Below are 14,740 nucleotides of genomic sequence, written 5' to 3'. Positions count from 1 at the left end.
AAAGGGGACACGTAAAGCCAGTTAACATATAAACAACCAAACCTCCCTGGTGCGGCTTGGCCAGGCCAACTTTCCTTTTGAATGAGTGTTTTGTGTGCTCTCCTATTGTTTGAAGCCCTTTGGATTTCGGCCCAAGGTTTCGCAACACACAGAAGGCCAGAAGGGGAGAATGGGGCGGGTATTCCCTTCCGCTGAGCTCCGTTTCTCAAAGTCCTTGAAACAACCGATAAAAAAGAAAAATCTTATTAGCTTAACTTTGATCCGGACACTGCAACTGGTCCAGAATGCACCGGCCAGGGTCCGCACAGCAACTCCACGGAGGTCCCACACCCTGCCTATTTTACAACAACCGCGCTGGTTATCAGTCGATTTCCAGACTCACGGTTCTGGTTACCTGCGGGATCGACTCTCTGCCTGTGTCCCTCAAAGAGCTCTGTGCCCTCACACCTCCCACCGGCCAGCGATCCCTGGCTTGACCTCAACCACGGCCAGAGCTTTCTCAATCCTGGCTCCTACCTGGTGGAACGAGCTGAGATTACGTCCCGGATGAAAACGGAACAGTTCCTCAGGGCCTGCAAAAGGGATCTCCTCCGCCAGGCATTTCTTTGTGGTCGACTATAACTAAACAACATCTACTGGACCCCAGAATCTACTTCCCTTGAATCCATATGATGGTTCTGACCAACTGGGGGCCTGGTAAAGTGTCTACTCCAGGGGTAGTCAAACTGCGGCCCTCCAGATGTCCGTGGACTACAATTCCCAGGAGCCCCTGCCAGCATTCGCTGGCAGGGGCTCCTGGGAATTGTAGTCCACGGACATCTGGAGGGCCGCAGTTTGACTACCCCTGGTCTACTCTGTTAGAATGTTATTTCTCTGTTTATTGTTGTTATGATTAGTTTTACCTTCATTCGTTATAATAACTGAGTATGCGGCTCTGTTATTGTTTACATTCTATGTAAACCACCCTGAGCCTTACGGGAGGGGCGGTATACGAATATAATTAATTAATTAATTAATAGGTTGCCCATCTTTATCTATCTGAAGAAGAAGCTCCTCCCCTGCCAAAAATTTTGGTTAGTCACAGCCCTGTTAGAACTGTTATCCTACAGCAGTTCTTTTTGAGCTCTCTCAACCCCAGCTACCTCACAGTGTGTCAAGGGAAAAGTGCTTGGTAAGCCACTTTGAGACTCCTTCTGGTAGTTAAAAGTAGGGTACAATAACCCAGCTTCAGAAAGCAATTGTAATTCCGGGAGGAATCAACAAACCCCCTTCTCCATCTTCAAGGAAAGATTTTTTGTTGCACAGAACTATTTTACACCAATGTGCCCCTCTTTTACAGCTCAGAAGCATGCTTTGCACCTTGAATTCCCAACCTTTAAAAACGTAACGTTGCATAACAGCACAAGATCACAAAACCAGCCTGATTCCCTAAGGACCTTTACGTCATCGGTGAGAAATAAGAAACCCCGTAAAGTTACACTCACTATTTTAGGACGTGTGGGCGGACCCTATTAAAAAAGTCTCGAACGGTTTTGGAATTCGGCTGCAGACTACTCATGGTTGAGAACGAGGATTTGGAAAACAATTTCGTACAGCCACGCATGTCGTAATGACATTCACACCCTGTTCTTTTTCCATTCTGGAAATTAAGGCTCCCTATCAACGTAAGATCAGTGAGATTCGAATCTAGCGACAGTATCAGCAGTACTCGAATCCAGCACAGGAAGACTCTAACAAAGGGAGTTTTAACTCTTGAAAACTTATACCTGCTTCTCCCCCACCCCCAATCTTGCTAGGGGCATCTGGATCTAAACTGGGCTGTTCTTCTCTAGACCTAAAGTGAACAAAATGTGGCTCCCCAGATGTCCATGGACTACAAGTGCTATGAGCCCCTGCCAGCACGGCACTAGCAGGGGATCTTGGGTATTGTGGTCCATGGACAGCTGGCGAGCTTCCGTTTGGCCACATATGTGGGCCTAGATTAATATGCGTATCCACTAAAATTGCCAACATAAGGCACCAAACTCAAATCAAACACCTTCAGGCAGTCCTTCCTGCTTTGTTCGAGCCCCACAACATCCCTGCAAGGTGTGCACTGAAAGAAAGTGAGTTATCCCAATGACCCCAGGAGCTGCCTAGCAGAACAAGGATTTGAAACTCATTCAAAACAGACAAAAACATGGATGCCACGCGGATGACAGCCAATAGTTCTTCCTAACCCCCAAGAGAACCCTTCGCAACCCTTTGCCTTGAGGACTTTTAAGTTTGGAAAAGAACATTAAGGGGGGACAAGATAGAGGTCTATAAAATGATGCCTAGGGTGGAGAGAGTTAACAAAGGGAACTTTTTCTCCCTCTCCCAAAAGACTACACCTGGAGGGCATCCGATGGCGCTCATGGGCAGTAGGTACAGGAGGGACAAAAGGAAACACTACTTTACACTGTGAGATTGAAACGTGAAACTGGCTGCCGGTCAGTGTAGAGATGGCCACAGCCGTAGACAGTTTTAAAAGGAGATGAAATAGTTTCATGGTGTGGAAGTCTATCAGTGGCCACTAGCCATGGTGACTGAGGGGAACTTCCACATTCAGAGGCACTAATCCTCTGAATCAGGGGAAGGACTGACCTCTCTGTCTTGCTCTTGTCTCTGGCTGGCCCCTGTGTGAGGCAGGATGCTGGTCTAGATGGACCTTCTCTGGTCTGATCCAGCAGGGCTCTTCTGATGTTCTTAGGAAGGCCTCCCTCCCCTATTGTTGGCCCTCCAGTTGAACTGCTTGGCCACCGTATCAGCCGGGATGCTGGACTGGATGAACCCTTGGTCTGATCCGGCAGGGTTCCTCTGATGTTCTTATCCCACACCGATTTGGAAGCAGAGGGCGGATGCAGGCCAGAAAGCACCGTCTTCCCTCTGTCCACCCGCTGAGCAATGCGCACAGCGGCACATCTCTCCCGAAACAATGTTCTCTGCTGGGTAATGAGCAGCTCGTTAGCTCTAATCATGTCAGCACACTGTCATGTTCTTTTCTTCTTGCGCAAGGCAGGGAAACAACCCACGAAATGAAAGCATTGCCCTGGAAGACAAAAAGGGGGTGGTGGTGGTTATTAGGGGTGGACAAAGGTCAGCTCCGTAATTGGATACAGGGGGAGTTAGGGAAGAGACCACCTTCCCCCAGGGCTGGAAGGGCAGGAATCTCAAACTCAGAGTCCTGCATCCTGCTTCTACGAGGTTTCAAGGGCACTGAAGGTCAGTGTCTTAGCAAGGAGGGTCATGTGGAAATCCGGGATTTTTTTCTTCTTTTTGTTACGCTGACATTTAGCAAGAGAGGGTGGTAAGGGGGAAAGAGTTGAAACGGTAAAAGGAATCTCAAAGAAATCTGACGGTCACGAGAGAGGTTTGTGAAATGATGCACAGAGCAGAACCAGCGGACAAAGAGGTCCTTTTCTCCCTCTCCCAGATGATTTGAACTCGAGGGCCTCCAATTAAGTAGGTTCGAGACGGACAAAAGGGTATCTCTATGTAGAAAGCGATAAAAATGTGGGATTCGCTGCCAGAGGATGTAATGATGGTCTCAGGAATAAAAGGGGATTAGACAGATTCATGGATAGTGTTTGAGTCCATGGGCACCTTTCATAGAATGATAGAATCACAGAGTTGGAAGGGACCTCCTGGGTCATCTAGTCCAACCCCTGCACTATGCAGGACACTCACCACCCTCTCGCTCCTCCACTGTAATCTTCCACGCCCTTGAGCCTTCACAGAATCAGCCTCTCTGTCAGGTGGCTCTCCAGCCTCTGTTTAATAATCTCCAAAGATGGAGAACCCACCACCTCCCGAGGAAGCCTGATCCACTGAGGAACCGCTCTGACTGTCAGGAACTTCTTCTGGAGGTTTAGACGGAATTTAGAATCATAGAATCATAGAGTTGGAAGGGACCTCCTGGGTCATCTAGTCCAGCCCCCTGCACTATGCAGGACACCCACAACCCTCTCGCTCACCCACTGTCACCTGCCACCCCCTTGAACCTTCACATAACCAGCTCCTCCATCGGATGGCTATCCAGCTTCTGTTTAGAAATCCCCAAAGATGGAGAACCCACCACCTCCCGAGGAAGCCTGTTCCACTGAGGAACTGCTCTGACTGTCAGGAACTTCTTCCGGAGGTTTAGACGGAATTTATTTTCCATTGATTTCATCCCATTGGATTTCAAGACTAGCTTTAAGACTAGTTTTATTCAGGTTATAACCCTTTTTGTGTATGCCAGAAGCAAACTTTGTCGGACCTACATTTGCCCCTGGTCTCAAGCTTTGTCCCATGCTTTTCAAAGTATTGAATCCTCGACAGCTTATCCTAGTCTGGAGGGAAACGTGGCCTGGCCATTGGGCCTGGAGCCTTCCACTGTGGACTTCCTAAAAAAATGTCCTCCGCACTATTCTGTTTGATGCAGCTGGCAGAATACGAGGAATTGCCATTGCTTAACGAGTGAGGCACGAAGGCAACTGATGAGGGGGTGGGGTGGGGGTTTCAGGCTGCCGCACTCAAGATGGCGCCTTCCCGTCGCCCAGGCAGCGCAGCGCTTTGACAAACAAGCCGCACGCAAGATGGCGCCGCCGCTCGTAAAGCGACGCAGACCCCGGACTTCCGGTGCCGCCGGAAGTTCCCCGCTGTGCTCTTTGGGTTTCCGAATTTTCGCCGCCTCTTTCACCGCGACGGCTAATAAGTGACCAAGACCGTTTTTCCCCGTTAAAACGCCTGTTGTAGTAAGGCCTTGCGAGCGTCGAAGCCTTCGTTGGGCCTTAGCCAGAGCCGACTTTCTCAGCCACTCTCAAGATGGCGACCGGGACGTCCGCCCCTCCCGCTAAAATGGCGCCTCCCAGTGTAACTTTGCCACACCCAATATGGCGCCAGCGAGTCATCGTGGGCCGTCCCTACGGTAGCCGGGGGGAGTCAACCTCCTGCGCATGCTCAGTGAGCCGGCGTCTCTTCCTGCTCAGTGACTAAGGTGCCGCCGAGCAAGATGGAGGTTCCGTCGCTTCTGCCGCCTTCCCCCTTCTGGGCCGCGGGTCCCGCACCGGGGCAGCTTTACTCGCCCCCTTGCCCGGGCAGGGCCTTCGGGATGCAGGCCGCGGAAGGCGAGGGAGTCAGCAGAACCCTGTGAGTGGCCGGCATGACGTCACGGGAGGATTCGGTGACGTCAAGGGACGGGCTGGGGGGGAACTGGTGACGTCACGGGAGGAGAATCTGGCCAGGGATGGCCAAGTGGAGCCTCCATGCCCAGCAGCGGTCTACCTGTGTACAGGAGGGGAAGGAGGGCTGCCAGTGTCGACTTGGGGAATTGGCCTACCTCAAAAGGCTGTTGTGAGAATAAAATAGAGGCGAAGAGAAAGGGAGGAGATGTAGGCTGCTTTCGTTCTGGTGGAGGGAAGGTGGGATGTAAAATTTGCAAGTGAAGAGTAGGAAAAGAACGGGAACCTTGAGTGGTTTGGGATGGAGAAGGGAGTAGGAGCCGACTGGGGTGTAGGATGCAATACGGCCCCCGAAATTCCAGTAATGTTTCAGGCCTGTTTGGTGTCGTGGTTAGGAGTGCGGACTTCTAATCTGGCATGCCAGGTTTGATTCTGCACTCCCCCACATGCAGCCAGCTGGGTGACCACAGCACTGATAAAGCCGTTCTGACCAAGCAGGGATATCAGGGCTCTCTGAGGTTAAACTAGGATCTGGGTCCTGGGTTTGAATCCTGCGTGACCCTGGGCCAATCACGCACTCGCACAGGCCCCTTGTGAAGAAGAAACGGAGGCAAAAACATCCAAATAATTCCGTCCCTCTGTCCTGTTTTCGCCCAGGAGTCCCATGGTGACGGGCACATCGGTGCTGGGGGTAAAGTTTGACGGCGGGGTGATCATCGCCGCAGACATGCTGGGCTCCTACGGCTCCCTTGCCCGCTTCCGCAACATCTCCCGCGTCATGAAGGTCAACGACAGCACCGTCCTGGGGGCCTCGGGCGATTACGCGGATTTCCAGTACCTCAAGCAAGTCATTGATCAGATGGTGTAAGTCGGCTCAGTTCTGGCTCTGAGGTTGCTGGCGTGTTCCTGGATGTGCTGCCCTCGTACACAGAAGCGCAGGTTGCCTGTCGGCCCTGGCTCCTGCTCGACCCCCTTGGGTGGAATCCCATGGGTCTGTCCCTTTCCCTGATCTGACAACCAGCACATTGCGGTGGTTTAAAGAGTGGCAGATTCTGATGTGGAGAGCTGTTTCCCCACTCCTCCTCCACATGCAGCCAGCAGTTCACTCAGTGCTGTTCTTTCAGAGCTCTCCTCCCTCCCCCCCCCCCACTTTGCAAGGTGTGTGTTGTGGGGAGAGGGAGGGAAAGTTGTTTGTAAGCCATTTTGGGATGCCTTCTGGTAGTGAAAACGGGAGACAAAAAATCAGCTCTTCGCCTGCAAGGTTGAAAAACCTCTTCAAGTCTCTGATACATCCACTGTTGGCTTGCGTGTTCCAGGATTGATGAAGAGCTGCTAGGGGACGGCCACAGCTACAGCCCGAAGGCCATTCACTCCTGGCTGACGCGAGCCATGTACAGCCGCCGGTCCAAGATGAACCCCCTCTGGAACACGGTGGTGATTGGCGGCTATGCCAACGGAGATGGGTAAGCTACTGTATTCTGATTCTGTCCTTTGGTGTGCTGGCTACCCCACCGAGTTTAGTGTCATCTGCAAATTTAATAAGTATCACCTCTAATCCCTCATCCAAATAATTTATAAATATATGTTGAACTACACAGGCCCCAGGACAGATCCTTGGGGTACTCCATTTGTCACTCTTCTCCAAGAAGATGCTGAACCATTAACAAGTACCCTCTGGGTACGATCTGTCAACTAGTTATTGATCCACCTGACAGAATTAGGATCCACATTTTACCATCTTGTCAACAAGAATATCATGTGGAACCTTATCAAAAGCTTCACTGAAATCCAGATAAACTGTGTCCACGGCAGTCCCCTGATCCAGCAAGGTAGTCACTTTCTCAAAAAAAGAGACAAGGTTGGTCTGACATGAATTGTTCTTGTGAAACGCATCCTGAGAGAAATCACAGCTCTCAGTTCCAGCTGCTCAAGGACCGAGTGTTTGATTATTTGTTCCAAAATTTTGCCAGCTACAGATGTCAAGCTGATGGGTCGATAATTATCCAGATCCTCCTTTTTCCCTTTCTTGAAGATGGGGACAACATTTGCCCGCCTCCAATCGTCTGGCACCTCACCTGTTCTTCAAGAAGTGTCAAAAATAATGGACAGGGTTTCAGAAATTACCTCTGCAAGTTCTTTTAGTCCCCTTGGATGCAATTCATCTGGCCCAGAAGACTTTGTTTCATTTAAAGGAACTAGGATTTTATGGACTGCCTACACAGTGATCCTAGGCCACCATTCCCATCCCCCCCAGTTCAGGGGCAGTCTATCTGTAATGATGGACTTGTTAGTTTTGCAGTCTTAGAATATCTAGCCAACTTATGTGGGATCTACTGGAGAGGTCTTGGGGTGGTATGTGTCAAACAAGGTTTTTTTGCACTCTTTTTTCAAGGCTACGCTAAGCAGGCAATGGAAGGAAAATGAGCCAGCCGAGAAAGTGTGGGGTTTTTTTTGTGGAGGGTTTGAATCTTGTATTATTATAGTTTCAGAAAATATGTCTCCCTTAAGGCCACTGTGGCAGGTAGCAATTTAAAAGATACATCATGAAATCCCCATTGAAAGACATTAAAATCAACTTATCCCTCTCCCAAAAAACCCACAGAACAATTAAAAAATATAACATATTTTAAGTCCTGTGGCACCATTAAGACCAACAAAGTGTAATTCTGGGCATAAGCTTTCATGTATAAACAGACGTCTTTCAGATACATTGAAACAGACCTTGCCAGTCATTGCATATAGTTAAGAGAGGAAGGTTAGTTGCCATGATGGGCTGATTAGAGTCAGGATACATAACTCACTGAGCAATTAGCATAGCTAAAATGGATTAAAGCAGGTGGTAAAACTGGTTAATAGCAGAAAATTAGCATAAAGATAAGAGGTGTGAACAAACAGAGGTGAAAACTGAGTGATTTAGGATGTTTAGTGAGATAAGAGCCCAATATCTCTGTTTAACCCTGGGGGATCCATTGTTCTCAGTATTGGGATAACTTGTAACTTGAAAATCTCCTGTTCTGAAATTCCATTGCAATAGACCAGGTACTTCAAAGTTCCCCACGGAGTGCCTTTTATTGCTTCAGACCAACACACCTACCCACCTGAATTTCAGAAAAATTCCTAAAATATGTACGAAGTCATACAAAAACAGCAATTAAAACATTGGTTAGGAAGGAGGGGTCACTGAGGGAATGCCAAAGAAAATAAATCTTCACCCATTGACTGTTGATCACAAGAGAAGGGGACAGTTGAGCCTTTCTAGGGAGAGAGGCCCTGACTTTGGGGGCCCTGACTGGGGAGGCTCTCTTCCAGATGCTCCTAAAGCAGAACAAAAAAAAATAAAGTTCAGTGGCACCTTTAAGACCACCCAAGATTTATTCAGGGCATGAGCTTTTGTGTGCATGCACACTCCCTCAGACAATGGAACGGGGATCATAAGAGTATAGATACAAGGAGAAAGTAAATTAGTACCAAATTAGTCAACGGCATCACATCCAAAATATGCAGTATGATGATACTTCCTTGCTAGAAAAGCTAATCAGTCCTTTGGGTTCAGTGGCCCTTCGCAAAAACATTGGGGCAATAAAAATGTCAAGGTTAGTGATTAATGGCAGACACTTTCCCAGTGGTGAAAAGAAGTAATTAGAACAGACTATTTTTTCTGGCCCCTTTCACCTCCACTCTTACAATCTCTGTTCCAACGTCTGCCGAAGTGTGCCTGCACTCGAAAGCTCACGTCTTGAATAAATCTTTGTTGGTCTTAAAGGTGCCACTGGACTCCGATTTTGTTGTGCTACTTCAGACCAACCCACCAGTTCCTAAATCAGGTCCTCTAAAGGTGACTGGAGGGGCTGGGCAGGCTCAAAGGAGTAGGAGGTTTTATAACATAGCATGCTTCAGACAGGATGGGTGAGAAACCCTGATAGGGAATGTCTCTCTGGACAGGCAGGGGCTGCTCTGAAGGAAGGGGGGGTGGGGGAGGAGAAGGAACTCTGGGGGAGGGGAGCTGATCTGTCATAACAACGACAAATTCCTCCTCAGTTTCTTAGGTTATGTCGACATGCTGGGTGTGGCTTATGAAGCCCCTACGCTGGCGACTGGATACGGCTCCTACGTTGCACAGGTGAGCCCCCTGGGGTGGGCAGATTGGGTGGAGAAGGGGGTGTGGCCTTTCAGTACCCCCAGGGCCCATTGCCGGTCACCGTGTCGGTTTCTCCCTTCCAGTAAGAGCCAGTTTGGTGTAGTGGTTAGGAGTGCGGACTTCTAATCTGGCATGCCAGGTTCGATTCTGCACTCCTCCACATGCAACCAGCTGGGTGACCTTGGGCTCGCCATGGCACTGATAAAACTGTTCTGACCGGGCAGTGATATCAGCGCTCTCTCAGCCTCACCCACCTCACAGGATGTCTGTTGTGGGGAGAGGAATGGGAAGGCGACTGGAAGCCGCTTTGAGCCTCCTTCGGGTAGAGAAAAGCGGCCTATAAGAACCAACTCTTCTTCTTCTTCTTCAGTAATCTCAGGGCTCTCTCAGCCTCCCCTCCCTCACAGGGTGTCTGTTATGGGAAGAGGAAAGGGAAGGCGACTGTAAGCCGCTTTGAGACTCCTTCGGGTAGAGAAAAGCGGCATATAAGAACCAACTCTTCTTCTTCTTCTTCCCCCCTTCCAGCCATTGATGAGGGATGCGCTGGAGAAGAAGGGGACCCCGTCCAGAGAGGAGGCCCGGGCCCTCATCGAGCGCTGCATGAAAATCCTCTATTACCGAGACGCCCGCTCGTTCAACAGGGTGAGTTGTCCCGTGGAGCATTTGGAAGGGGATGGGGCGGGGGGGGGGGGGGGGACCCTGTTTTTTGTGTTAGGGGAAGGGCTGTGGCAGACTAGTCGAGCCCCTGCTTGGCATGCAGAAGGTTCCAAGTTCAAACTCTGGTGTCTCCAGCTAAAAGGACCGGGCAGGAGGTGATGGGAAGGACCTCGAGATGGGTCCCTGCGTTAGTCTTCCTGTAGCAGCGAGAGCCCCAGAGCATGTTGCAGACCAGCAAGATTTGTGTCAGGGGAGGAGCTATCTTTAGTTGCTCCTCGCTTTTCAGCTACATGTGAGTCCCAACTTCTTATCTTGGAGAGTGGAGTGATAGAAGGACAGATGGGCACGCAGTCCAGCTCTGTCTGAAAGAGTGAGAGCCCTGACTCACAAAAACTCTTCCCCTGCCACAAAGCTGGCTAGTCTTTAGTGCCACTGACCAACAGGGCTGACTTTGAAGGGTGAAGGGTGGGGAGGGGCCGTGGCTCAGGGGCAGAGCCTCTGCTTGGCATGCAGAAGGATCCAGGTTCGATCCCCGATATGTCCAGTTGAAAGGACCAGGCGATCGATGATGGGGAAGAGCTCTACCTGAGATCCTGGAGAGGGACTGCCAGTGGCTTATTTTTATTTATTATATTTATGTACTGCCCTCCTCTGAGGCTCAGGGCGGTTTACATGAAACGTAGCAGAATAGTACAGAGAATTAGCCATAATACAGACCTGGGTGGACGGAGAAGGGTCTGATTTGGTAAAAGCTACTTGTGTTCACGTAGCAAAATGAAACCAAAACCCAGCAAAAGTTTTTTCAGGACGAGCTTTTTCAGGCTGTTGTTCGGTGGCCAAACTGCGGCGCTCCAGATGTCCATGGACTACAATACCCATGAGCCCCTGCCAGCGCAGGTGGCTGGCCAGGGGTTCATGGGAAGTGTGACATATGCACATCTGGAGAGCCACAATTTGGCCACACCTGCTGTAGTGCGTTTCCTAAAATATGAGTGAGGAAATCTTATTTTTATGGGGCATGTCCTGCCAGGATCGAAGGGGAATTAAGTCTCGGTGCAAACATAAATTTCAAGGAAAGAGAAAAAGGCGTTGAGGGAGAAAAAAAATTGGGTGTTGGTCCCTCCCTGGATCAACAGAATTTGCAGCTCCACATCCAGGCTGGATGGCAAAAAGGGCTCCCCAGGGGCCATCTAGTCCACCCGGGAGGGAGGAATGAGGATGAATTCGGAGAAGGCTGTTGAAGGCAGCCCTTCTGGGCAGGAAATAAGGACGGGCCCCCTCTCTTGCAGTACGAGCTGATCATCGTGACGGAGAAAGGCGTGGAAACGGAAGGGCCGCTCACCTCCGACACCAACTGGGAAATAGCACACCTGGTCAGGTAAGCGTGCGGTTTTGGCCAGCGTTTTGAGAAGTGGCCCTGGCGTTTGCCCTGGTTGGCAGACAAGAGGCCGCCCACCTGCCTCCCCGTAGGCAGCTGTCGCGGGGTGCTCTGGATAGGCTCTGCTGTCAAGTCCCTTGCATGCCACTTGAAGGGGCCATCAGCTCCTCCCCTGTTGGGATTGGGCGGGGTGGGGAACATCTCCCAGTTCCAGCAGTTCTTCCAGTGCTCCAGAGTGAAATGTCCATTGAAGAAGGCAGCAGTAGCCAGGCGTTCTTGCATTGGACTGAGAAACCCCTTCCCCATGTGTGTCTTTGTGATTTCATGGGGTTTGACATGGCATCAGCCCTTTCTTCAGGGGAGGACCAGCCTTTGGCTGAAAAGTGAGATAACCAGGGAAAGAGCTCCTTTGCCTCACTCCCCCAGTATAAGCTTTTGGGAGCAGGTGTGTGTCTATAAAGGGAGCACCCATGTCCCCCAGGAGGGGCAAAGCATGCCTGAAAGTTTTACATCAAATAACAAAGGAGTCTTTGAGTCTCCCAAGAGTCTCAAAGCAGCTTACAATCGCCTTCCTGTCTTCTCCCCACAACAGGCACCTTGCGAGGTAGGTGAGCTTTGAGAGAACTGCTGTGAGAATAACCCTAACAGCACTGTGACTAGCTCAGAGTCACACGTGGAAGAGCAGGGAATCAAACACTGCCTCTCTTAAACACTATACCAACAGATTTTCATAGAAGTATGCATGAATCCTAAGGTTACAAGGCTGATACCAGGCTAAGGTTGATAATCTAAAACATAAGTACATCGGCTTTTTTTAATTGGAGGATTTCTTTTCAAAATAATGTGTATGTGTGTGGGGGGGGGCATGGGGGTAGAGCATCTTCTTGACATGCAGAAGATCTCAGGTCCAATACGTGGCTTCTCCTGTTTAAAAGAGCCAGGCTGTAAGCCGTGGGAAAGACCTCAACCCTGGAAAGCTGGTTCCAGGTAGAATGAACAGGTCTAATCTCAATGGAGCAAGGGTGGGAAGGGAGTGGCTCAGTGGCAGAGCCTCTGCTTGGCATGCCGAAGGCCCCCCGGTTCAATCCCCGGCGTCTCCAGTCAAAAGGACCAAGAAGTTGGTGATGTGAAAGACCTCTGCCTCAGACCCTGAAGAGCACCTCCAGGTCTCAGTAGAGCAGGGGTAGTCAAACTGCGGCCCTCCAGATGTCCATGGACTACAATTCCCATGAGCCCCTGGGGCTCATGGGAATTGTAGTCCATGGACATCTGGAGGGCCGCAGTTTGACTACCCCTGCAGTAGAATATACTGACCAGGCTGGACCGAGGGTAGGAGGCAGCTTTCTGTTTTGGTGATGGGCCGTGACCTGGGATTAAATAGAGCCTCTGCTAAGCATGCGGAAAATCCCAGATTCAGTCCACGACATCTCCCGTTGAAAGGACCAGGAAGGAGGCAATATGGGGAAGACCTTAGCCAGAGTTCTGGGAGAGGTGCTGCCGGTCAGAGTTTGATGGACAAAGGATTTGCTGGACATGTTCCAAAATCTGGACTCCTCTCTCTTGCTCATGTTCACGTTTGCCTGCGGTGGCCTGACCTTTTCGTTTTTCCCCCCCCCCAGCGGCTTTGAATGAGACGGAAGAAAGGGAAGCCCTTCTCTGCCGAGATGTCCTCCAAAACTCTTAGACGTCTGCTTGGTGGCCACACCTGAATGTGTGTGTGTTTTTTTTTTGTAAAGAAAATAAACAATATTGTTGACAAAATAAGAGGAAAACTTCCCTGCAATGTTGGTTCTTTTGGCTTAAGACTTTGCTCTGGTTGCTGGAGACCCGAGACCGTGTAACTCCCAACTGGGAAGAGCCCTGGCAGGTAAAAACATGAGAGAAGCCATGTTGGGTCAGGCCAGTGGCCCATCCAACCCAACAGTGTGCCACACCGTGGCCAAAACCCTGGTGCCATCAGGATCACCTCCACATTCAGACAGTAAATCTCTGAATCTCCAAGCCAGGTATAAGCATCGGGAGGGCCTCTGTCCCTGCTCAGTTGTTGGACCTCCAGAAGAGTTGTTTGGCCACAGCATGAGATAGACTACACAGACAAGTGGTCTGATCCAGCAGGGCTCTTCTGATGTTCTTAGGAAGGTCTTGGCCTCCATGCCTTGTTGCCTCTCAAGAAGAACTGGTTGATTTCTATGTGAGTCAGGATGATGGACTAGATGAACTACTGGTCTGATCTAGCAGGGCTCTTATGTAATTATGAAGGCCTTGGAATCCATGCCCTGATGTTGGCCCTCCAGAGGAACTGGTTGGCTGCTGTATGAGGTGGGAGGCTGGACTGGATGGAACCTTCCTGGTCTGATCCAGCAGGGCTCTTCTGAAGTTCTTATGAAGGTCTTGGCCTCCATGCCTTGTTGGCCTTTGAGGAACTGGTTGGTTCCTATGTGAGACAGGATGATGGACTACTGGTCTGATCTAGCAGGGTTCTTCTGATGTTCTTATGAAGGCCTTGGACTCCATCCCCTGTTGCTGGACCTCCAGAGGAACTGGTTGGCCACTGTGAGACAGGATGCTGGACTGGATGTGCCACTGAGTAATCCACCAGGGCTCTTCTTAAGTTCTCATGGGAGTTGAACTCAAGCCTGCAGTTCTTCATTCTGCATGTTCCTAGGATTGTCTCCATCTCAACTGTGACTCAGCGGTCTACTTTACATGCCGAGAGTCAGGGTGGGACTCCTCCCAGGCCCGTGGGTGCACAGCTCTCTTTGTCCCAATTAAAAATAAGCATTATAATCTGGGGTTCGACAAGGAACTCCCATTTTTTGTCAGGATTCCCAATGTTGAGCATTAGGTGATGGGAAGAGACCTCTGTCAGATGCTAGAGAGCGGCTGCCGGTCTGAGTAGACAATACTGACCTTGATGGACCAAGCCTGGGGGTGGAACGTGGCTTAGTGGTAGAGCATCTGCTTGGGATGCAGAGTATCCCAGGTTCGGTCCCCAGCTAAAAGGGATCAAGTGGCAGATAAATGTGGAAGACATCGACTTAAGACCTTGGAGGGCTGCTGCAGGTCTGAGTAGATAATACTGACCTTGACAGTGTGGTCCAGTAGGTGACTTCATGTGTTCCCTTTCCTCTTGTTCAAAAGAACGTAGTTGCTCTCAGTCTTTTCTAGGGGAGTCCCCCTTTTCAGGTGTCCCCTTGTGTGTTGGCCCTTTGACCAAAGAAGGGAGAGCATCATGGTATAGCCTGATCTCAGAAGCTAAGTAGGATCAGCACATAGATAGGAGACCAAAGAGGAATACCGTTGCCGAACACCTCCATTTCTCTCTTGCCTTGAAATCCCCTTCCTGGGATTACCGTTAAGTCTAAGCTAAGCAGGGTCCGTCCT

General features: G+C 50.2%; 1 protein-coding gene across 1 annotated transcript; it reads left to right on the top strand.

The window, feature by feature from the left end:
- The first annotated feature begins 4,955 nt into the window (after positions 1 to 4,955).
- PSMB4 (proteasome 20S subunit beta 4) lies at positions 4,956 to 13,128 on the top strand. Its single transcript, XM_077320372.1, has 7 exons — positions 4,956 to 5,151; positions 5,841 to 6,047; positions 6,500 to 6,646; positions 9,222 to 9,303; positions 9,847 to 9,963; positions 11,268 to 11,356; positions 12,976 to 13,128. The coding sequence occupies exons 1-7, from the start codon at positions 5,015 to 5,017 to the stop codon at positions 12,986 to 12,988; spliced, it is 792 nt and encodes a 263-aa protein (XP_077176487.1). The 5' UTR covers positions 4,956 to 5,014; the 3' UTR covers positions 12,989 to 13,128.
- The last annotated feature ends 1,612 nt before the right edge of the window (positions 13,129 to 14,740 follow it).

Source organism: Paroedura picta, chromosome 1 (genome assembly GCF_049243985.1).
Source record: "Paroedura picta isolate Pp20150507F chromosome 1, Ppicta_v3.0, whole genome shotgun sequence".
Lineage (NCBI taxonomy): Eukaryota > Metazoa > Chordata > Lepidosauria > Squamata > Gekkonidae > Paroedura > Paroedura picta.
This window is presented reverse-complemented; position numbering and strand designations above follow the sequence as displayed.